The sequence below is a fragment of the Xyrauchen texanus genome, chromosome 31 (genome assembly GCF_025860055.1).
Source record: "Xyrauchen texanus isolate HMW12.3.18 chromosome 31, RBS_HiC_50CHRs, whole genome shotgun sequence".
In the NCBI taxonomy this organism is placed as follows: domain Eukaryota; kingdom Metazoa; phylum Chordata; class Actinopteri; order Cypriniformes; family Catostomidae; genus Xyrauchen; species Xyrauchen texanus.
In genome coordinates this window covers 39,768,245-39,791,978 of record NC_068306.1, presented here as the reverse complement: position 1 = coordinate 39,791,978, position 23,734 = coordinate 39,768,245, and the positions used below count along the sequence as shown (strand labels likewise).

At 42.1% G+C, this 23,734-nt stretch overlaps 1 protein-coding gene across 1 annotated transcript; it reads left to right on the top strand.

Moving 5' to 3' along the window:
* Positions 1-1,860: 1,860 nt before the first annotated feature.
* On the top strand, positions 1,861-22,221 carry slc22a5 (solute carrier family 22 member 5). Its single transcript, XM_052100635.1, is given in 10 exon segments — positions 1,861-2,247; positions 2,424-2,527; positions 2,988-3,142; positions 4,534-4,705; positions 4,870-5,035; positions 5,117-5,184; positions 13,728-13,942; positions 14,514-14,696; positions 15,259-15,394; positions 21,996-22,221. Coding segments are annotated over 10 exon segments (1,662 nt in total). The 3' UTR covers positions 22,072-22,221.
* Positions 22,222-23,734: the final 1,513 nt, after the last annotated feature.

The window sequence follows — 23,734 nt, the reverse complement described above, 5'->3', positions numbered from 1 at the left end:
CATGAATTCAGCGGAGGAATCCATAGTCAGGCACAGTATGTGTGCTGACAGGCCCTGTACTGGGGTAAGTGCTCCACAGATCTCGGCTACCCTAGTGGCCTCCTGTATGTATTTTCCACGATACGGTCTCCCTTCTCTGTTTCGGTAGACTCACGTCCAGACTTCCTTGGCAGAGTCTTCTCTTCCCGGTTGCTGTGTTTGTAGAAACAACTCACCCAGGATGAGTCGGACCTACCACCACACCTTTCCTATGTGTGGCCCCTGTAGGGCCCATATGATGTATCTTCCACTTTCATACCCTCCCCCACAAGAAGGGCAGGGTGTGGCCCCAGCCGAATTTAATTCTTGAGTGGAGAGAAAAACTTAGAGAGAAAAGGCCGCGGCTGGTGCGGCCTGCATTACAACGTTCATTCTATGTCTAAATAGTCTATATACTAAGGTTTGTGAAATGAATGAATGCCATATGGTTTTAACCTTGTTTCTTTTGTCAGTAGTACAATAAACAAGCTATCTGGATATAAAACAAAAGAAGCGACCAGGTTATTTTATTTCAACTTTTGGACACGTTGGCACGTCTTCTTCCCCCATCTCAGGATTATGGGGAAGCAACTGACGTATTGGGGCATCTGGAGAGGCTCCATGCAGCCCCAATGTATCTGTTCTTATAGGGATGCGTTCTTATATGCGTTTCCTATAGGGAACCCTAGTGTCACTATTCGACACAACGTTGAAGTGAGTGACAGAAGGGGAATGTCTCGGTTACTGTCGTAACCTCCATTCCCCGATGGAGGGAATTAGACGTTGTGTCTCTCTTGCCACAGGCAAAACTCTACCGCTGTAATGTCTGGGATCTTGTCTAAGATTCTGACTGAATCTGCATGGGGGAGTGGCATGCAAATTCAACTAGCCTATTGCCAACTTCTCATTGGCCTTTTCTCAAAGATCTGAAGGTGGATCAGGCTCCCAAGAGCGACCCCTAGTGTCACTGTTGGACACAACGTCTCGTTCCCTCCATCAGGGATGTTTTACAATCAAACCAAGATGTGGCAAACTTTAAGAATTTTTTAATGATAAAGCATCTCTGAGGAAATGTCCATCCATTGGCTTTTTGTTCTCCCAATTCTATCAAATTTGCTTCAAATTCCAATGTTGTTTAATACATTTGACAACTATTTTAACAACTACAGTATTTATTTTATAAATAGTTTTGACTCTACACAGTTTCAACCAGGAACGAATATAGAAAACACATTATTTGTTTATGACCCAGCTGAGGATATGAATAAATTCCATGTTATCTTGAAAACATACAGTACATTGTTTCTATATATGTTATTTTACTGTAAATGTACCACACAGTTTGCTTTATAGATTGAAAACTTAAAGCATGAAAAACAAAAAGAATCATGCAAATAATCCTCCCCCTCTGAATGTTTAGCTTACTCTTCAGTTTAAATACCATTGCAGCTAATCAGAGTGCAAGTATGTGTAATTCTTTTGGGTCTTTCTCATGGGGATTTTTTTTTGGCTTGAAGTAGTTGGCATTATGTTTTAAGGTCAGTCAAGCAGCGTTTGTCTCTGTTTTTTGTTTGTTTGTTTTAACTTTTTTCAATCTTTTTTCATGGTAAGACTCACAACCTTTTTTTCTAATCTATCCAGAAATCAATAGCACCATTCTCCATTTCTTTACTGCTCTTGGTATATAGCTGTTACATTGTGATCCCATTGCTATCCTATGAATTTGAAGAGGAGATTCCATAGATACAGTACTTCCAGTAGGCGGGGCTTTCTAACATGTTATGATTCAGACAAGGAATTTAACAGTTAGCTGATTCTTCTATAATCTCAAGCACAAGGAGAATGGGAAATTATGACGATGACACTGCCTTCCTGGGGCAAAAGGGACCATTTTTTATCATCCTTTTCTTTCTCTTGAATGCCATCTACATTTCCACTGGTTTTCATGGGCTCTACATAGTTTTTGTTGGAGCTTCACCTTTGCATCACTGTCAGGTAATGGATAGAAATCTAAGTAAAGAATGGATAACAGCCAGTATACCCAAGGAAATGGAGGATGGAAAGACACAGCCAAGTCGGTGCTGGAGATACAGCCTAGACACTGTTAAAAACTTGTCTGCACAAGGTTACTCACCCCAGGATGTTAACCTCACAGACATTATGCAAGAGAAATGTGTGGATGGATGGATCTATAGTGCAGATATCTACCACTCAACCATTGTCTCAGAGGTAAGTAAACTGAAGATTTGCAAGCTCCTGATTAGAAACTGCTAATACCAATAGTCTGTTGCATTCTCCACAATTCACAACATCATAAAGATGACACATTAGACCAAATACAATTGAACAAAATTATTTTGAAATAAAAGAACATAATAAATAAAAGTATGCTATTTCCTTTACAGTGGAATTTGGTGTGTGACAGTGAGTGGAAAGTTCCCTTTGCTTCCTCAACATTATACATGGGCTACTTGTTGGGGTCTTTTGTTTCAGGTCAGCTTTCTGACAGGTATTGTTATGTCCAAATATCTTAATGCTAAAAGAATTTCTGTCATAGTTCTGGTCCTTGCCGTTATTAATTTGACTGTTTACTGCATTATTTTATTGTTATTATTTTGCAGAAATTACTATGCCAAATAACTGAGCATAAGTAAGTAATATGATATTAGCTGTTTGCTATACTGAGGAACCAATCTGTGTAAAGTGAAATAGATCTTGATAGTTCAATTTTAAGACATATTTTGTTTGCAAATTGTTTTGTATGTTTTCTACATTTTGTCAATAATGTTTGATATTTGTCATTGCTGATATGCATTTACCCCATAGTACTAAACCATTCTAATTTTAGTCTCCAAAACTAAAGATACAGGGACATTATTATTGTTGTTGTTGTTGTGGTGTATCTATAAAACATGGATTCATCAAAACTGAAAATTGAAATTGATGTAGATTGATGTCTTGTGTATCAGGTTTGGCAGGAAGAAGGTTCTCTTCACATCTCTGGCAGCAGAAGCTCTAGTGATCCTCGCACAGTCTTTTTCACCATCATGGCTGTTGTTTTGCATTCTGTATTTTTTTGTGGGTGCTTTCCAAATATCCCTGTACATCACAGCATTTGTACTTGGTAAGCAGAATCACAAGTAATACTAGAAATCTTGTCATATACTGTACACTAGTGGCCAATAGTTTGGAATAATATCAGATTTTGCACTTATGGAAAGAGATTGGTACTTTTATTCACCAAAGTGGCATTCAACTGACCACAATGAATAGTCAGGGCATTAATAATGTGAACATTTACTAATACAATTTTTTTTTAATTCAGAACTTCTTAAACTACTTCAAAGAGTTCTCATAAAAAATACTCAATGTCCAGCAATGACAGCTTTGCAGATCCTTGGCATTCTATCTGTCAGTTTGTCCAGATACTCGGGTGACATTTCACACCACGCTTCCTGTAGCACTTGCCATAGATGTGGCTGTCTTGTCGGGCACTTCTCACGCACCTTACAGTCTAGCTAATCCCACAAATGCTTAATGGGGTTAAAATCCATAACACTCTTTTCCAATTATCTGTTGTTTAATGTATGTCTTTCTTTGCCCACTCTAACATTTTATTTTTGTTTTTCTGTTTCAAAAGTGGCTTTTTCTTTGCAATTCTTCCCATAAGGCCTCCACCCCTGAGTCTTCTCTGTTGTACATGAAACTGGTGTTGAGCAGGTAGAATTCAATGAAGCTGTCAGCGGAGGACATGTGAGGTGCCTATTTCTCAAACTAGAGAATCGAATGTACTTATCCTCTTGTTTAGTTGTACATCTGCCCTTCCACATCTCTTTCTGTCCTTGATAGAGACAGTTGTCCTTTGTCTTTGAAGACTGTAGTGTACCTTTGTATGAAATATTCAGTTATTTGGCCATTTCAAGCCTTGTATTACCTTCAATCCTCAAAACAATGATTGACTGATGAGTTTCTAAAGAAAGCTGTTTCTTTTTTGTCATTTTTGACCTAATATTGACCTTAAGACATGCCAGTCTATTGCATAATGTGGCAACTAAAAAACAAACACAAAGACAATGTTAAGCTTCATTTAATGAACCAAATGGCTTTCAACAGTGTTTGATGTAATGGAAAGTCATTTTCTAGTACCAATTTAGTATGATTACTCAAGGATAATGTGTTGGAGTGATGGCTGCTGGAAATGGGGCCTGTCTAGATTTGGTAAAAAATGACTTTTTTCAAATAATGATGGTGCTGTTTTTACATAAGTAATGTCCAGACTATACTTTATGATCAGTTGAATGACACTTTGGTGAATTAAAGTACCAATTTCCTTCGGAACAGTATCTTCACAGTATCTTCACAGTATCCTCTGTACATTACTCCAAACCTTTGGCCGTCAGTGTTTATTCATAAACATTTTCAAAAAATTATAAACTGCCACAATTACAGATTCTAAAAACAACACAACTCATGATGAACTCTATAATATTCAGTTACGACCATGCATTTTAACAGGCACTGAAGTATTAAGTAAATCCTTTCGAGTTCTCTTCACTACACTGGGAGCCTTTCTACATTACTGCATTGGTTACATGGTGCTGCCATGGATTGCTTTTGCAGTCAGAGACTGGAGATATCTACTCCGGATTCTGTCTGTACTAACTGTGGTGTACATTCCACTGTGGTGGTAAGGAACACATTCATATGACTCTTTGAAATGAATTTCCTTTTTAGATTTTCTTAACAGGAAGGGGAATAGCTTTTAATCTTCCATCTTCCCTACAATAGTTTATACTGTGTTTTCATTTGCACACCTTTAAACTTCACTGTTTGCTGTAACTAAACCCACAGGTTGATCCCAGAGTCTCCTCGATGGCTTCTTGCTCAGGGGCGAATTATGGAATCTGAGGCCATTGTGAGGCAAGCAGCAAAGAAAAATAAAGTCACAGCACCAGATGTCATCTTCAAAGAGTCTGAGGTTTGACTTCTGCACCAACTGAGTTCTGAGACTTTGAGCGTTAAGGGAAGTGTTACAAAAAGAAAATCCATGTTGTATGATTATTACTAGGTTAAAGAGACTACATCACAGATTGGCAAGTACAGCATACTTGATATTGTGAGGACCAGCAATATCCGCAAAACAACTTTTATGTGTCTACTATTGTGGTGAGTAATTCATTTCATACAATTATAAATATGTCCATATGGGGCAATATGCTTTGTTTAAACAAAGATTATATTGATTATCAATCATTGAATTAGTTTAAGGTAAACTGTGTTATCTTCAAATGATTAAGGCTTCAAAATGTATTCAGACACTTTTGGACACTTAAAGGAATAGTTCACCCAAAAATGTAAATTCTCTGATTATTCACTTACCCTGATGCATGGTGGATTTTTCCTGTTCCTGACGGCATGCTGCATGAGTGTTTGTATCCTGCTTAGCATTGCTTATTCTTATTCTCATACGTTCGTCTTTTTATTCTTTATATCATTTTACCGCGTGTTTTTGTTTTTTCCCATTTTCTACTGTTTCATCTGTTTGTATTTTACCAGTTGCTGCTGGCGCCTAGCTCGAATCTGTGTTTGTTTTCTGCAAGCTTTTTTTAGTATCGCTTATATATCTGTTTTCAGCCTTTAATCTTTAGCATCTGCCATTTTACAGCATGCATCCGCATTCATTGCTTTTTATTTTTATCGCTATTATACAGCGTGCATTTTTTGGCATGCACACGATTTTGTCCTCTGTGCTACACGGTTTATTGCATCAATCTCAATGCACCGCTTATCAAGAACAACCAACAACAACAAAAAATAGTGTGAGGGATTCACATCAATCCCAAACCCTAACTGCTCAGGTACAACCAACAACAACAAACAACTGCGGTAAGTCATGGCATCCGCTCGTGTTATTTCTTCCTGCATTGCATATCACGTGTTTACAATAGCCTCTTCTGTAAGCAGTGAGGGATTCACATGTGATAAATGTAAAGACTTAATCGGGCTTACGGAGAAGGTTAATGAGTTAGAGACATACATCCAAACGCTAGTGGAGGTCAGTGAGAAAGAGAATCCAGTAGATACTGTTTGGATATGGACAGTACAGAGCAGGTGATGCCAGTCGGAAATCACTAAATATGATGTTAAAGAGTTGTGTGAATTTGGAAAAATTATGTCAGACACTGTAATATGCCTCTCTGCTCATCATGGTGATGAGGTTTATAGTACATTAGTGTCACTGAATGGCTGGATGTCTGATTGATGACTGGAGAATAGAATAGGATTTATAGACAATTGGAAGAGTTTTTGGGGTAGACCTGACCTGCTAAAGAGAGACAGACTCCATCCCTCCAGGGAAGGTGCACTCTCCTCTCTAGTAATTTGGCTCATAGTCTTAATAATGATAGTATTTGACTAACTGGGGCCCAAGTCAGGAAACACACAAACTGGTTTATCCGAACGTCTGTTAGCTGCCTTGAGACTTCACACAGGTCACAAACTACAACACAGGTCACATAAATTACAAAACATAGGGACTGTATCACCTAGATATCTCATAGAGACTGTGTCTGTTCCCTGAACTACCAAACACAAAGCCCTCACTAAATCATTTAGAAAAAATTTGATTAAGGTCAAACTTGAACAAAACAAACAAATTAAAGATAAATTTGATGAAGATAGGGCTACTAAACATTAGACCTCTTTCTACCAAAGCACTAATTGTAAATTAAATTATTACAGATCATAGTTTGGATGCGCTCTGTTTGACTGAAACCTAGCTTAAACTTTTAGATCTTAGCGCTGAATTTGACACGATAGATCACGACATTCTCTCTCTCAATATTTAAATGAGGAATTGTCAAACCAAACAAAAGTAAAGTTGTTGTCTTGTGAAAGGTGCCATACAAATAAAATTGTCTTGATTTGACTTGACTTGATGCCATCCCAGATGTGTATGGTTGTCTTTCTTCAGCAGAACACAAATTAAGATTTTTAGATGACGACAGAGCTCTTTCAGGTCCTTATATTGCAAGTATACAGGTGCCAGCACTTTGATGGTCCTAAAGTCACATTTAGGCAGCATAAAAGTAATCCACATGATTCCAGGCGATCAATGAATCTTGATGAGTCTTCTGAAGCAAATCGATAATTTTATGTAGAAAAAAGTAGATAATTAAAACATTTTTAACTTTAAATCGGTGCTTTCATCCAGGGCTTTGATGCTGTTTGAAATGACCAAAGTCTCGCATGACGTTCATTTTTCTGTTGTAAATAAGCTCTGCTTCTGAATTTTCGTGTGAATTCACCGATGCCCTTAACAATTTTTGGCTTCTCTACACACCTCTGAGTGCACCATTTGGGACATGGTCAAACAGCTGAGGCATTTCACAAAAACTTAGGGTATGGCAAAAATTCCTTGGATAACCTACCTTTGGATTTTGCAAGTAAACAAAATAAAAAATTACAATTTCCTCTGAATTTTATTTCTAATTTAAGTATGTGGCCACTTTGGTCCTGCTCACAAATATGTGTCAGTAATTTATTGATTTATGCTATTTAATTATTTGATCAAACATTCCTTTTTTTCTTTATTCTTTCATTTATCTATTTATGCCTTAATTTTAAACTATATATTATTATATATTAGATTAAAAATAGGCCTATGCCGGTTAATGGATATAAGTTGACCTTTATAATTAGACTATATTCTATTAAAATATAAATACAATTAAATCTTAAATGATTATGGTCACATTGTAAACGCCTGCACATAGTGCATAAAGACATTAACTGTATTAAAATGTATGAGGTGCAGTTTCACGAGTGTCCTGCGTAGGCATAGTCAGATATGTCCTTACTCCAGAACACTAGATTTACGACCAATTTTAATTACTTAAATTATGATGCCTTTGGGAAAAAGCCCATAATTCTAAGATGATTCCTATGGACATTTCTATTATATAATTGGGCTTGTAATGCTTTGGGGAAACGTGGCCTATACAGACTGAAGTGATGAGCAAACTGCACCTAAATGAGGCATATATTTTCCCGGTTTCATCTGCATGCTAGTGTATGGCAACTGTCATACTCTGTCATACGCAAACACCGCCCCTGTGGTCAAAGTCAGTTGCCTTCAAGTTCACACAGGTGTGCAGATTAATCACAAGTGTAGTTTATCTCATTAACTACAGACATTAATGTTTAACATCCAGAAAGTGTCCAGATTATTTTTGTCTTAATTTTGAACACTATATCTATTGTTTTATCATTTTAATACAAACAAACTTCTTCTTATGAAATGTCTTTGCTTTATGAATATATTTGTGCTAAAATGTCATCCACAAAGGGCAGGATCTCAGATTTCTATTGACAGCTAGATTGAAAATGTACTCCACTCAGAGGCCAAGATATTTGATGAAAAAATTAGAGTAGTACATGAACTGAAATATAGACTGAATGTCTATGGACGAGCACATCTGCAAGGGCTAAAATGCAGTATAGTGTCACCTACATATTTTGATGGAAGGTGATAAAAGAAAAAATATTTTAGTACTTGCTGCCATCTAGTGGATTAAAATAAGACTTTTTGGAGGGAGACAGGGTGAAGAGAACGTCTTGGCTACTGTTGTAACCTCTGTTCCCTGATGGAGGGAACGAGATGTTGTGTGGATGAAGTGACACTAGTGTTCGCAAACACCTCTGATATTTGAGAAAAGGCCAATGAAATTTGGCGAGTGGTATTTGCATGCCATTCCCCCGGACATATGGTTATAAAAGGAGCCGGCTTGCTACCACTCATTGTTGTGGCAGGAGGGAAACAACGTCTTGTTTCCTCCATCAGGGAACAGAGGTTACAACATTAACCAAGACATTCCCTATCTTTCACTCAATCTACGTTGTGTCGATGTAGTGACACTAGGGGTCCCTATACAAAATGCCACATCCAGCTGAACTTTGTTACCTGGACTGGCTGTACAGGTGCAGGCAGGCCACTGTGTGCCTAGTAGCAAGTGCACTCAGCCCCCACGTAACCTACCCAAAGCCCACGAACGTTGCAAGGTCCCTTGTACCCAGAAAAGGTGTTACAATGGGAACAGGCCACACCAGCCACTTTGACCTTTTATTTTTCTCCCACTTTCTTTTTTTTTTTTTTAATCATTCAGCTGATTTGTATTAGATGAAATCTATTCATGTCGGGAAGTTGTTGTTTTTTTTCCCAAGAGGAAAAGACACTGCAGAGACCACTTCCTACACAAAGGGGAGGTTACCATGTGGAGAATATGTCACATGGACTTACCAACCGGTAGTGAACATGTGGAAAGAAGCCCCCGCAGTAGGTTCAACCTGGAGGGGAGGAGCTCTACAAACGTGGTGGCTGGGGCAGAGGAGGCTCTGTCCAAGTGTAGACATGGGTTAGCCATCAGAGAAACTTTACCGTGGAATATACATCACATGGGGTTACAATAGGCAACCTCACACGTGGAGCACCTACCACAGTACAGGGCATACCAGCTTAAGTGCTGGGACATCGATCTTCTTCGCCAAACTTGCATGCCGCAGGCTGAGGAGGAAAGACATCCAGGGTTCACCAGTCTCGGGAACTCACTTGAGGAAAAATGTTCAGGCTTCCCCTCGGTGAGGGGACAGGCACTGTGTGCAAGAGGTACACATGGTCAGCTGCCCGCCTCTTACCTGTTTGTACCTGCCAACACATAGGATAAATCTGGATCAATCTGGAGATTATAAAACCTTGCAAAGGTATTGGGTGTCGCCCAGCCTGCTTCTCTACAGATGTCTGCTAGAGAGGCGCCGTTCACCAAGGCCCAGGAGGATGCTGCACTCCTAGTGGAGTGTGCTCGTTCTCTCAGGGGGGACAGCACGCACTGGGCCTGATATGCCAAGGTGATGGCATCCACAATCCAGTGGGCCATCTTCTGTTTGGAGACAGTATTTCCCTTCTACTAACCCCCCAAACAGACAAAGAGCTGCTGGCTGAGTCTAAAGCTCTCCGTACGGTCCAAGTAGATACACAAAGCGCGTACTGGACACAGCAATGTCAAGGCAGGGTCTGCCTCCTTGGTGGGAACCTTGGGCAGATAGCTCGGTAGGGGTCTCAAGACCACGTGAGTGTATGCAGGACCGAAACCCAGGAATGTATTACAGAGAGAGAACACTTGCAGGTCCCCAACCCTTTTGATAGAAGTGAGTCCAGTCATGGGGGCCATCTTCAGAGAGAGGGCCTTTAGTTCAGCTGATTCAAAGGGCTCAAACGGGGCTCCCCTTAGGCCCAGCAGGAACACTGAGAGATCCCATGAGGCATGGTCTATGTGGATTCAACCTTCTAGCGCCTCTAAGGAACCTGATGATCAGGTCGTGTTTCCCTAAGGACTTACCGTCCACCGCGTCGTGGTGTGACGCTTCAGCGGCCACGTACACCTTCAAGGTGGAGGGAGACAGCTGACCCTCCAACCTCTCCTACAGGAAGGAAAGCACCAAACCGACTGCGCATCTCTGGGGGTCTTCACCTCGGGAAGAACACCAACTGGTGAACAGATGCCACTTCAAGGCATATAGCTTCCTCGTAGAGGGAGCTCTGGCCTGAGTGATAATATCTACCACCGCCAGTGGTAGTCCACTTAGGTCTTCCACATCTCGTCCAGGGGCCAGACATGGAGGTTCCAGAGGTCTGGGCACGGGTGCCAGATGGTGCCCCGTCCCTGAGAAAAGAGGTCCTTCCTCAGAGGAATTCGCTAGGTAGGGGCTTTCGCGAGGAGCATGAGCTCCGAGATACAAGTCTAGGTGGGACAGCATGGTGCCACCAACATGACCTGTTCTTCGTCCTCCCTGACCTTGCACAAATTCTGGCCTCGGTCAGAGAGTACCAGAGTGGGCAGTGGGAGGATTCCCGGGAAGCAAACAGGTCTAACTGTGCAGGTCCAAATCTGATGAACCACCTGGGGGTGGAATCTCCACTCTCCTCTGAGCGTCACTTGCCATGACAGCATGTCCGCTGCACTGCTGAGATCGCCCGGGATGTGAGGAGGAGACGGCGGGCGAGTTGCGACATGTGACGTAAACGTAAACCGCCTTGTCTGTCCAGACCAACACATGCTTGCCCTGGATCAACTGCCGAAGCCTCCGCAGGGCCAGCAATACTATCAGCGACTCGAGGCAGATAATATGCCAACGCAGACGAGGTCCTGTCCAGGAACCTGAGGATGCATGCCCATTGCAAACGGCGTCCCAGCCTAACTTGGAGGTATCTGTCATGACGACGATGTGCCTGGACACTTGCTGTAAGGGGACTCACAGAAATGCAAGGTCCGTTCAAGGGCTGAACACACGACAACAGATCGGCATGATAGCCACACGTGCCGCGTCACCATGCCCATCTCAGGACTCGATCCTGAAGCCAGTACTGAAGTGGTTTCATATGCATCAACCTAATCAGCGTAACCACCGTTGGGGATACCATATGCCACAGAAGCCTCTGAAATTGCTTCAGTGGGACCGCCGTTCTTCCCCTGAATGACTTTAGGCAGTTCAGCACAGACTGTTTGTGAGGCATGCTATCATAGCGACCGAGTCCAACTCCATCCCGAGAAAAGAGATGCTCTGCGCTTTTCCCAGCTGACCTGAAGCCCCAGTCGGCTGAGGTGTCTGAGTACCAGGTCCCTGTGCGCACACAATAGATCTCGAGAGTGAGCTAAAATCAGCTAGTTGTCGAGATAAATGAGGATGTGGATGCCCACCTCCCGCAAATGTTCTATGAGCGACAGTCGTGAGTACAACGGCCGTTAACATTGAGTGTGTGACCCAGGGAGTGAGGAAACTAGTGTGGTTTAAAAGTATTGGTACCACAGCCCCTCGGGCATGCGGCAAAATGAAAACAAAAGGAAACAAAAGATTCTCCTCCCGGCCCTCCACAAGGGGATGGAGGGGTCTGTGCAACACCTCCAAACTTAGAGCGGGTCTCCTCACCCCTGGGTCACCCATCTCAGGGGCGCTTCAATGCCTTTCTGGGGTTCTTGCCGGATTTTGGGATGGGGCATCAACTACTTGCAGAGGGCTCTACACCAGCGTCGAGCAGTTTGCTCAGGCTGCAGTGGAGCCATTGATGCTGCTGCAGGAGGATACCCATGGTGATGAGCAGATGGGTGTAGGACCTTGAACCACGCAGAATATCTGCAGGGCAGAATATACTGGATAGCATCCGTCTACTTCTTAACCGTCAAGAACTGCTGAGCAAAGTCCTCGATGGTGTCGCCAAACAGGGCAGCCTGGGAGATGGAGGCATCAAGGAAACAAACCTTGCCGGCATCCTTCATCTCGACCATGTTAAGCAACAGGTGGCACTCATGGACCACCATGGTGGACATCGCCTGCCCGAGAGCCTGCGCCGTGACCTTCGTCGGTTGCTGAGTGCAGTTCCTCCATCACTCTCAGGTCAGGACTACCCTCGTCTAGCTCTCACAATGCCTTAGCCTGGTGGACTTGCAGGAGGGCCATGGCATGCAAGGCAGAGGACGACGTAGACTTACAGGCATTGGACGGGAGTCTCTGGTGAAAGGGACAAGGAATCTCTGTGTACCCACTGGCCATCCCACCATCTAGGGTAGTGAAAGCAGAGAAGCTCTGAAGCTGGATCTGTGCAGTATCAGGTGCCTGCCACGACGGGACGGTGACCAGCTGGGGTGGTATTCCCTCTAAAGAAGGAAAGCCGTGACCGCAATGTTGCAATGGTCATGTTCTTGCAGTGAGAACATGAACCATCCATGAATGCTGTTTCCGCATGGCTACGGTCCATACACGTGAGGCAGCGATCGTGGCCATCAGAAGCAGAGAGATATCGACTGCATACAGGACCTACACATAGATGGAAAGGCATCTTCAAAAAGACACTTTCCGTCAGTACTCACTCTTTTAGAGGAATATTTCTCTTTTAGATATACTCTCTTATTGTGGCTGTCGAAGTGACCAGGGGTGTTCTCTGCACTCTGTGCAATAGTGGGAGAACCCGCTGCAATGCACCATATATCCAACAGCTTAAAATGCTCTTTTGAGATAAATGGAAATGCAGTGGAGTACATAGACACAGCTCGGCTCCGAAGAACAATCTTAATGAGTGGTTGAAAGCCGGCTTGTTTTATACCCGTATGTCTGGGGGAGTGGCATGCAAATTTCACTCGCCAATTTTCATTGTCTTTTTCTCAACTAGCATAGGTGTTTGGGGCTCCCAAGTGCTACCTCTAATGTCACTACACCGACACAAAATTGATTGATTGATTTATTTATTTTATTCATCATCAGATTGTAAATGTATACAATGTTATTAATGAGTAATTGGTGCAAAAAATACCATTTGGGAAAATTGTATATTATACTGTATATAATTTTTTATTCCATAAGAAGAAATGTACATAATCTATGATGCTTAATGCATTTACAGAATAAAATCCTATTTAATTTATTAGGAATACAAGATGTGCATCAAAAATGTAATGTGACTGAATTTCATAACTGATCAAAACAGCGGGCCTATCTTTGCCTTTGAAATGTTGCACCAGTCATTCTAAAATAACAGTGTCTAGAAAATTCAAAGCCTGTATAGAGTTTGCAGAGCAAATAAGTTGAATACAAACTAGAATTGTGCTGAAGAGCAGTGTGGCAGTGTGTTATTCACCACATTCCCTTTGTTTGTCATATAGGATGGCCATCAATATTGGATATTTTGGATTGTCCTTGAATACCTCTAATCTTAGTGGTGATCCATTCCTCAACTGCTTTCTGTCAGCTGTTACTGAGGTTCCTGCCTATATTGTGGCCACCTTTCTCTTGAGGAACTGTCCACGGAGACCTCTACTCTCTGCCTTCCTCAGCATCGGAGGAGGATTTCTGCTTTTGATCCAGCTGATTCCTGAAAGTAAGAATTCTATACAGAATACAGAATTATAAAGAGCACTTGATCTTTTTTTTCATACTGCAATAGCTGTGGGTGATAATGCTGAAAGAAATGAATAATATTTAATATTTGGTAGAGTATAGAATTAAAACTGTGAATGCAGCAACAATTTAGGAAGTGTGACAATTGCAGTCACATCTGTTGCATACTTTGCAGAAAAGTACATGCAATCAGTTTATTGATATCAGTTTAATAAAGGATTATTGTGTGTCAAGTGTAGCATACATTCTTTTCAAGTAAAAAGGACTTTGACCCTTTCAGAGAAAAATAAGTAGACAAGCCCAAGACATTTATACAGAGAACTGTGAGAAAGTTTTCAGTCCACATTCATGACTGAGCTTTTTCTTACATTCAATATGAGAGTAGTAGTGTAATTTTCTCAGTTGTAATTTTGCTATTTCTTAGGTGGGATATATTGAAAAACATTTATGTTGAAATATGTTTACAAGAAAAAGTTTCCAACAAATGCTAGAGAAATTATGATGAAATAAGGAAATAATTATAAAACTCTAATGATATAGCTCTTTCACAGGTCTTCATTCTTTGTCACTGGCATTAGAGATGGTTTGCAAGTTTGGCTTTACCATGTCCTTCGCTGTGGTGTACATTTACACAGCAGAGCTTTATCCCACTGTCCTGAGAAACCTGGGAATCGGCATGTGCTCGTCAGCTGCCCGCATAGGCAGCATCACTGCACCTTATGTCATATTCTTAGGTAAAACTATTTACATTCCTCCACTTCACACCAGCTGATTGGCCTTTTTCTCCGCAAATTGGAATGCCCAATTCCCAATACGCTCTAAGATCTCGTGGTGGTGTAGTGACTCACCTCAATCCAGGTGGCAGAGGATGAATCTCAGCTGCCTCTGCGCCTGAGAATGTCAGTCCGTGCATGTTATCACGTGGATTGCTGAGCGTGTTCCCGTGGAGATGTAGTGCATGTGGAGGCCCATGCTATTCTACGCGGCATCTACTCACAACTCACCACGCGCCCCACCAAGAGCGAGAACCACACATTATAGCGACCACGAGGAGGTTATCCCATGTGACTCTATCCTCCCTAGCAACCGGGTCAATTTGGTTGTTTAGGAGACATGGCTGGAGTCACTTAGCACGGATGATAGTCAGCGTCAATACTCGCTGAGCTACCGAGGCCCCTTATTGACCCATTTTGATAGGTTAACCTTTTCATGACAAAACTACTTTTTTATTTCTGTTGTTGTTCTGTTTTGCTGATAGATTTTAGTGATGACAATGAATTCTCATCTCTATTCAAGGTACTTTCAACAAATATCTACCTTACATCCTGATGGGAAGTCTAACAATTTTGTCATCAATATCCAACATGTTTTTGCCTGAGACATTTGGAAAATTACTGCCAGAGACTTTGGAACAAATGCAAACTTGTAAAAGGTCAGTTTTTTTTAATCGCCGTTACGTATTTGTGTGGTTTTTGTTCTAGATTTGAGTTCATGTTTTTTATTTTATGATGTCTTTTATTCTGAAGTTTAGGTCATGTATTGTCATAGTTCACTGTTTCCTTGAGATCCTGTCTTGTCATGTCGGAGCATGCTTCAGGATTGAAGATGTTAAGTGTCCAAATACCTTTTGGGCAAATTGTAGAGTCTTATTCACCACATTCCCTTTATCTGTTGGATAGGATGACTATCAATATTGTATATTTTGTTTTGTCCTTGAATAGCTCTAATCTTACTGGCATTCCATTCCTCAGCTGTTTTCTATCAGATGTTACTTAGGTTCTTGCCTATATTGTGGCCACCTTTCTCAAGAGGAACTGTCCATGGAGACCTCTGCTCTCTGCCTTCCTCAGCATTGGAGGAATATTTCTGCTCTTGATGCGTTGTGTCATATGACCCTAATGTCATCATGTGACCATAGTGTATCAGGCAGCGACAGTGCATCATACAGTTCTGGGAGAACTATGTGTGTGTTTGTTCCTCCTTCCCTTTGTGTTTGCCATGTGGAACTTATATATTTTATTATATTTTTCAAAAGTGTCAATAAATCTGCTTGTAATGAGTTCAAGCTTGGAGATGGAAGGGAGTAAATGGATATCAGTGATGCTGTCAAGTAAGGCTCTTTATTTCTCTGCCTTCAACACTCTGTGTGCACTCTTCTCTGTGCTTTTCTCAGTTCAATCAGATCAGTGTAACACAAACTTTGTCAACATAAACTTCTCTGAGTCTTCAGCTTCACAATAAAATAAAACACTCAAAAAGACACGCCAGTCACTGGTCACTCGTGTTGTTCCCTCTCTCCCGTCTGGCGGTGGCTCTCCCCATGCTCACTGGAATTAGAGACAGGTTTTAGACATAATTTAGCTCAGGTGCATCTGTACATACCGCATTCTCTCTCTGGATGGGCGATCAACCACGCCCTGCTGCCACATATCCCCACCAAGCTGAGGGTGAAGGCCCACCACAGCAGGTAGTACTGGAGAGTGAGGACCACCCACTTGATGGCCAGAAACTCCTTTTCCACGGTGCTGTACTTTGTCTCCCTCAAGGAGAACTTTCGGCTGATGTACAGCACTGGGCGATCCTCTCCCTCTACCACCTGCAAGAGTACAGCCCCCAGTCATCTGTAAGCGTTCATCTGTAATAGGAAAGAGAGAAAGAAATTAGGTGAATGCAAAATCGGCCTCTGCAAAATGCGGCTTTAATCTGCGTGAATGCATGTTGGCACTGCTCCATCCACTGGACCGGGTCTAGAGCCCCCTTTTTAGTGAGATCAGTCAGCGGGGTGGTGACATCCGAATAATTAGGCACAAATCTCCTGTAATAGCCAGCCAGCTAGAGAAACTGTCTCACCCACTTTTTGGTCTTGGGACTCGGGCAGGTCGCAATCAACACAGTTTTGTCAATTTGGGGACGCACCTGTCCATGACCCAAGTGGAACCCCAGATACCATACCTCCACCTACCCAATCGCACACTTCTTGGGGTTTGCTGTGAGCCACGCCCGCTACAGTGATCTCAGGACCACCCTCAGATGCTGCATGTGCCACTGCCAATCATTACTGTAAATGATGATATAATCTAAATAGGCAGCAGCGAAAGCTGTATGCAGTCTGAGGATTCGGTCCATGAGACAATGAAACGTAGCTGGGGCCCCAAACAAACTGAACGGAAGTATCACAAATTGGTGCAATCCAAACAGCATTGAGAAGACTGTTTTTTCGCTGGAAATTGGTGTCAAGGGGATCTGCCAATAACCCTTTGTCAAATCCAATGTTGAATAAAATTTAGCTGTATCTAACAGATCGAGCAACTCGTCAACGTGGGGCATCGGGTGCGCATCAAATTTAGCACAACCGGGCTGGACCAAAGGTGTGGGATTCCTCTATTACCCCCATATCAAGCATCACATCCAATTCTTCCCAAATTATTTTCTTTTTGTGTTCGGGCAAGCGATAGGGACGGCTACGTACCACCTCTCCCGGTTCGGTCTCGATGTGGTGCTGGATGAGGTTTGTACCACCCTGTAGAGGGGAGAACACATCTGCAAATTCTTGTTGCAACTTGGCAACCCCTGCAAGCTGATACGGTCAGATGTGGTCTCAGCAAGTGACTGGAGGGTTATGATTAGGTTTTGTGTTCACTTCCGGCCCGAGCTCCGCCCTCTCCATAACTACCGTAGCCAACGTCACAGGGACCACCTCCCTCCATAATTTCAGGAGGTTGAGGTGATATACTTGACACGTGCCCCCTCTATCGGTTCGCTTAACCTCATAATCGAGATCCCCCACTCATCGTATGACCTCAAAGGGTCCTTGCCACTTGGCGAGTAATTTGGAGCTTGTGTGGGAAGTAATACGAGTACCTTATCTACCGGTACAAATTCCCGCAGCCAAGCTCCCCTGTTGTACAGTCGGCTCTGTCATTCTTGAGCTTGGAACAAATTTTCCTGTGTTAGTTGCCCCAAAGTGTGGATTTTTGCTCTAAGATCAAGAACGTACTGAATTTCATTCTTCCTATCTGAAGGTCCCTCCTCCCAAGCTTCGAGGATGACGTCAAACACCCTATGTGGACACCGCCCATATAGCAGCTCAAACGGGGAATACCCAGTGTAACTGCAAATAACAGGGGGTCGAGCCATTTATCCCAATTTCTAGCATCCTCGTACATGAACTTATGATTCAAGCTCTAAAGGGTTTTATTAAATCGTTGTGGGTGGTAAATGCTGAAGCTTGTGTTGTGTCATAAAAGTTGTGCCCTGATCGGTGAGGATTTCTTTCGAATCCCCACCCGGGAAATAATTTTTTGAGGTAGCCGGTGGAATCACCAGATGATATTCACAACATGCCGTCCACCACCTGCGGACATGTGCTATTAAGCGTTTCAGTGTCTTCCTTTCCCCTTGGTGACTTGCCATCAGATTATAATGGAACACCATTTCCCGGCGGCTCCACAGCTGTGTTATATCTTCTTTTGTTTGAGCATCCTGGATCACTCTATACAACTGCTCATTTATAATCGTAAAATTAGGATAATAAATTTGACATGTGACATGTGACATGTGGCTGGAGTTATTGACAATCAATCACTCTCACTTGGTCGAAGGCATGCTTAAGGGTTTCATCTCTCGAATGCTCCAAAGGGAAATCCCCTGAGGATGGGAGGGGCCGCAGCCTCTCCCCCCTCATGTCATCTTGACTTTGAGCTGACGAAGACGGCCCTGTCTCCGCCTCCCCTGCCAGAGCATGGCACAAATCACATATCGTACTACAACTAACCGCAGCTTCTACTCTATGTTTTGTTCCCCAAAATTTAATAAGCAGGGTCACCATAGGGTATTTGTGAATATCCCCATGCACACTTCACCCTCACCGTTTTAGCTGTGCCAAATGCATCGTGTTGAACCAAGCATTGGTGGACCGTGGTTTGATTAAAACCTGTGTCCACCAATGCTTGGTGAGTACCCCCCTTGATCCTTACCAGTATCCGGTATGCTCTGGCCCGGTCGGGGGCACTATAGAGGTAGGGGGCGCTGTCCACCACCTCATACAGGGAACTGGCTTCGGAGGCGGAGCTCCTCACCTCCACGGTGCGGAAACGGGCTCTGGGGAGAGAGCAGAGTGAAAGAGAAGGGGGGAACACACCAGGGGAGGGGAGAGAGAGACAGACAGAGAGTAGGGCTCTTCCGCCCTCGGGTAAGCCACCCTATGGTCCTCCGCGAGTTGGACAGCTTCCTCCAGTGACGCCGGGTGGTGGCACTGGAACATTCCGCCATTCCTTTTGGCAGATGAAGGAATATTTGCTCCAGTCTCACCTGGTCGAGCACTCCCACAGCGTCGCAGTTCCCCGCCAGCAGCTATTGCCGGCACGTGTCTCTGAGCTGTTGGGAGAAGGCACGAGTGGTCGGACTTCCCCAGCTTCAAGGACCAAAAGAGCTGGCGGTACTGTTCCAGACTATGACCAACCTGCTGCAGGATGGCCTTCTTCAGGTCGTCAAAGGCCAGGAGGTTAGCCGCTTGCAATTGTTGGGCAGCAAGCTGGGCTTCCCCGGACAACAACGGAAGGAGCCTGGCCTCTAAAGACCAGCAATCCTGGTCTTGGTGCAGCTCAAGCAGGGATTGTTTGTGGCTCTGATATAGGCCGGTGAGGGACTGAAGGATCGCGGCCATCTGGGAGGACACCGTGGGGCATACTTCCATGTCCCGGGTTTCGGCACCAGTGTAACAATTCAAGCTCGGTCATAGATAAGCGTCCTTACCGCTTTCTCTCTCTCCGCACGTGCGCTCGACCACGCCCCCGCTGCCACACTGCTCTTCAGCACAATTCTAGTTTGTATTCAACTTATTTGCTCTGCAAACTCTATACAGGCTTTGAATTTTCTAGACACTGTTATTTTAGAATGACTGGTGCAACATTTCAAATGCAAAGATAGGCCCGCTGTTTTGTTCAGTTATGAAATTCAGTCACATTACATTTTTGATGCACATCTTGTATTCCTAATAAATTAAATATGATTTTATTCTGTAAATGTATTTCCATCATAGATTATGTACGTTTCTTCTTATGGAATAAAAAATTTATCCAACTCAAGCGAGTGTATAAGTGTTTTTAATGCGCATTTTGGAAATTGTATTTGCATCTTGGTGTTTCCATCCAGCAGTTTCTATGTGATATCCCAAAATGCACATAAAAATACTTAAATGGAAACCCAGATACTGTCTGTTCATTATCTAAGTCAAGTTGTAGTCAAGTCATGTTTTATTGTTTTTTCAGTCTTGCCTTCTTATTTATTTCACTTTGGATTCACATTAAACTGCACTCGGGTTCACTTTCACTACGTCTCTTCAAGTCTTGTCATCATCTGCTTCCTTGTTTGCCCTAACTTTACAGAATACTCAACCTCCAATATGAACCCAGCAGTTACTGTAAGCTAGTGCATCTCTTCCAGGAGAATCAACCCATTGAGGAGAATGTTGTGGACTGCTTCATTTAGCAGATTTCAAGGAATTCGTCCCTGAAGGACTTTTTCCATTGTGGCTTTGATGAGCCACTATATTCCTTGTTACCTGGAAGCACAGTTGGTTTGACTATGGTGGAGTATATCGACTTTGCTCTTCTCTTGAGTGGTTCGTCATTTACTGTTGGAGTGGTTGATGAGGAACTCTGAACTCTTACAGTGGACGCCACATCAGAGCCTGCGCCCATGCCTGCCACGGACCATGATCCTGCACCCATGCCTGCCATGGACCACAAACCTGCACCCACGCCTGGCATGGACCACAAGCCTACATCCACTCCTGCCACCAACAAGGTCTCGCCAATCATTGAGTCAGCACCAGAGGTCAGAGGTGCCACACTGCCCCATTTACCTTGGCATGTCTCACCATGACATACTGTAAAGAATGTCTTGCCTTGTGTCGCCATGCCAGTCTGCTTCGCCATACCATGTTGCCACATTTGCATCCCCATGCCTTGTCTTGTTAGGCCACGCTGCCAGGTCTGCCAGGCATCGCTCCATGGCCTGCCTCAACAGGCCATGCTCCACCATGGTTTGTTTGCCAGGCCACACCTTCTCACAGCCAAGCCCATGCTCTGCTCGGCCAGAACCCCCATAGTTTTCTGGTCATCCACCGGATTCCCTGTGGTCTTTTGGTCATCCACTGGATTTCCCGTAATCTCCTGGTCATCGGCTAGATTCCCTGTGTTCTTTTGGTACCGATCCCCTTCATCCCACTTCATCTGTAGCACTTGGTCCACAGCACCATCAGGCCCCTTGGTGCACCTGCCTTAAGGTCCAGGTCCAAATCTGTCACTACCTTCATGGTTCAAGTCCACCATTGCCCCAAGACCCCCAAAGCTCCTTAGAGAGCTCTAGTTAAATTTATGGTTTTTGTTTTAGGGCGATGAGAGGGGATTTGTTACTTATTTTTGTGGTTTTTTTGTTCTAGTTTTGATTTCATGTCTTTCATTTTGAAGTTTAGTATTGTCATAGTTGTTGTTGCTGTTTCTTTGAGTTCCTGTCTTGTCATGTGATTTTACTGTTTGTAATGTGACCCTAATGTTTCATGTGTTATGTTCTTATTGATGTTTGTTTTATTAGACTTATTCTATGTTTATTAGTTCTGTCTTGTTATTGCTGTTGTCTTTTGTATTGTTGTCTTGTAAGCCCATATCTATGTATTTAAGCCCTCATGTTTGCCATTGTCCTTTATCAAGTATTGTGACTGTAACGTTGGTTCATTTTATTTTAATTGTCTAAGTCAAGTTGTAGTCAAGTTATAATCAAATCATGTTTTATTGTTTTTTATTTTTTATTTGTTTTAGTTTTGCCTTTTTTTTTGTTCTCTCACTTTGGATTCATAATAAACTGCACTCTCTTCAAGTCTCTTCGTTGTCTGCTTCCTTGTCCATTTACCTCAACATTACAATTGCTCAAGCCTTCCTCCACATATTGAATTGAACAATAATAATAATAAACATGTTCTGGATATTTAGTAAAACTGTTCATTGAAAACTGCTTGTTTTTTTTTTTTACAGTTTTCTAAAGAGAGATGACCATATCTTGGAGGAAGGGAAATCAACAGTCAATATGAAGGAAGAAAAATTAAATTAATCTTCACAGCAGGAAATAAATACAACTTCTTTTCTCTATAAATTAAGATGCAATGTGTCAGATGCAATAGGATCCAAACATAGATTTTTTTTTGGAGGAGTATTTTAGTATCATTGTATATTTTGGTGTTCTTTTTTCTACCAATCTGTAAGCAGCTATTCTAGAGTCTATGAATGCTATTCTACGTGTGAGACTGATCACCTCTTGCCGTTTCATGTTTGCTGTTGTTCAAAGCAACTAAACCACTGAAGTTATGTGCTAGTGTGGAGCCTTCCTTTATGAAAAAACAATACAAAACAGAGGAAAACATGGTTAGGAAGACATTAGACTTATTCTATGGGGCTGGGCCTTGAGTTTAGCCTGAAATATGGTACTTTTTATGGGCAAACATGTGGTGAATACAACCTCTGATGGTGATGTGAAGAGTTTTAAGGGATACCACAACTTTAAAAAGACTGACAAATCTATCCATACAAGTGTAAACTATCACTATAAGCTGAAAATATAAGCTATGGACTTCATGTCTATTGATCAAACGTTTTGTATTAACATAGTTAAAAATAACAGATATATGATTTTCTCATGTTATCATAAGAGCATCTTGTTTTTTAATTGTAACTTGCAATATTAATAAATAAATAAATAAATACATAATAATAATAAAAACAGTAGCCCAAACATCATTAACTTCATTTTCCAAAAGTAGTTTATGCTCATTTGTGCTGATGAATATTACAAACAAAAATTGCAAGAACTTGCTAAAAACCTACTGAAAAGAGTTCAATCTGACTGGCTAGCTGCTGTGTTCCTTGCATGATTATATTGATTTTATGATCAGATATGCATCCTAAGCTTTTTAAACTGATTTGGCCATGTAATCTGCTAATCTTTGCCTTGCTCAACATTCAAAAACAAAACAATACTTCATCCGGGGCTGTAAGTATTGACTCGTGACCCGAATGTATGACGTAATAAAAACAGCCGTAAAAATAATCAAATGCAGTTTTGTTAAACAAGCACCATTTATGCACAAGGAACAAATTTCTTTGTTTGTTTGTTTCTTTCATTGGTTTTTTTTTTTTGTTTGTTTCTTTCATTCTCTCTCTCTCTATCTCTCTCTCTCAGTATATGAGTATATATATATATATATATATATATATATATATATATATATATATATACTGTATATCTTGGAGGAAGGGAAAACAACAGTCAACATGAAGAAAAATAAACTTTTCATCACTTACAGATGAAAAGAGCCATCTAAACTGTTCACCACTATTTAATTTAAATTCAGCATTTTGAATGTGACGTCTCTTCAGCTACTGATGGTTTATGGAATCGAATCGTAAATCTCTTTTCAAACATTGGGCCGAATGGTCCTGACCACGATACAGGTACAGTAGCATTTCCACTTGAGCACGGTTTGGCATGGTTATTTTGTAATCCATATCAGTATAAACAAATCCTCTATGCTTTCACTGGCCATTTAGTGCCTGAAAAAATATATTACCAAAATTAATACAAATGCTTAAATGAAATAAGAAGAATCGATGGATGTACAGACACCGAAACCAAAAGAATACAGACACAAACAAACGTGGTCTTTCTCATGGTATGCTGGACCATTTTTATCCTCATCAATTATTTGCAGGACAGATTG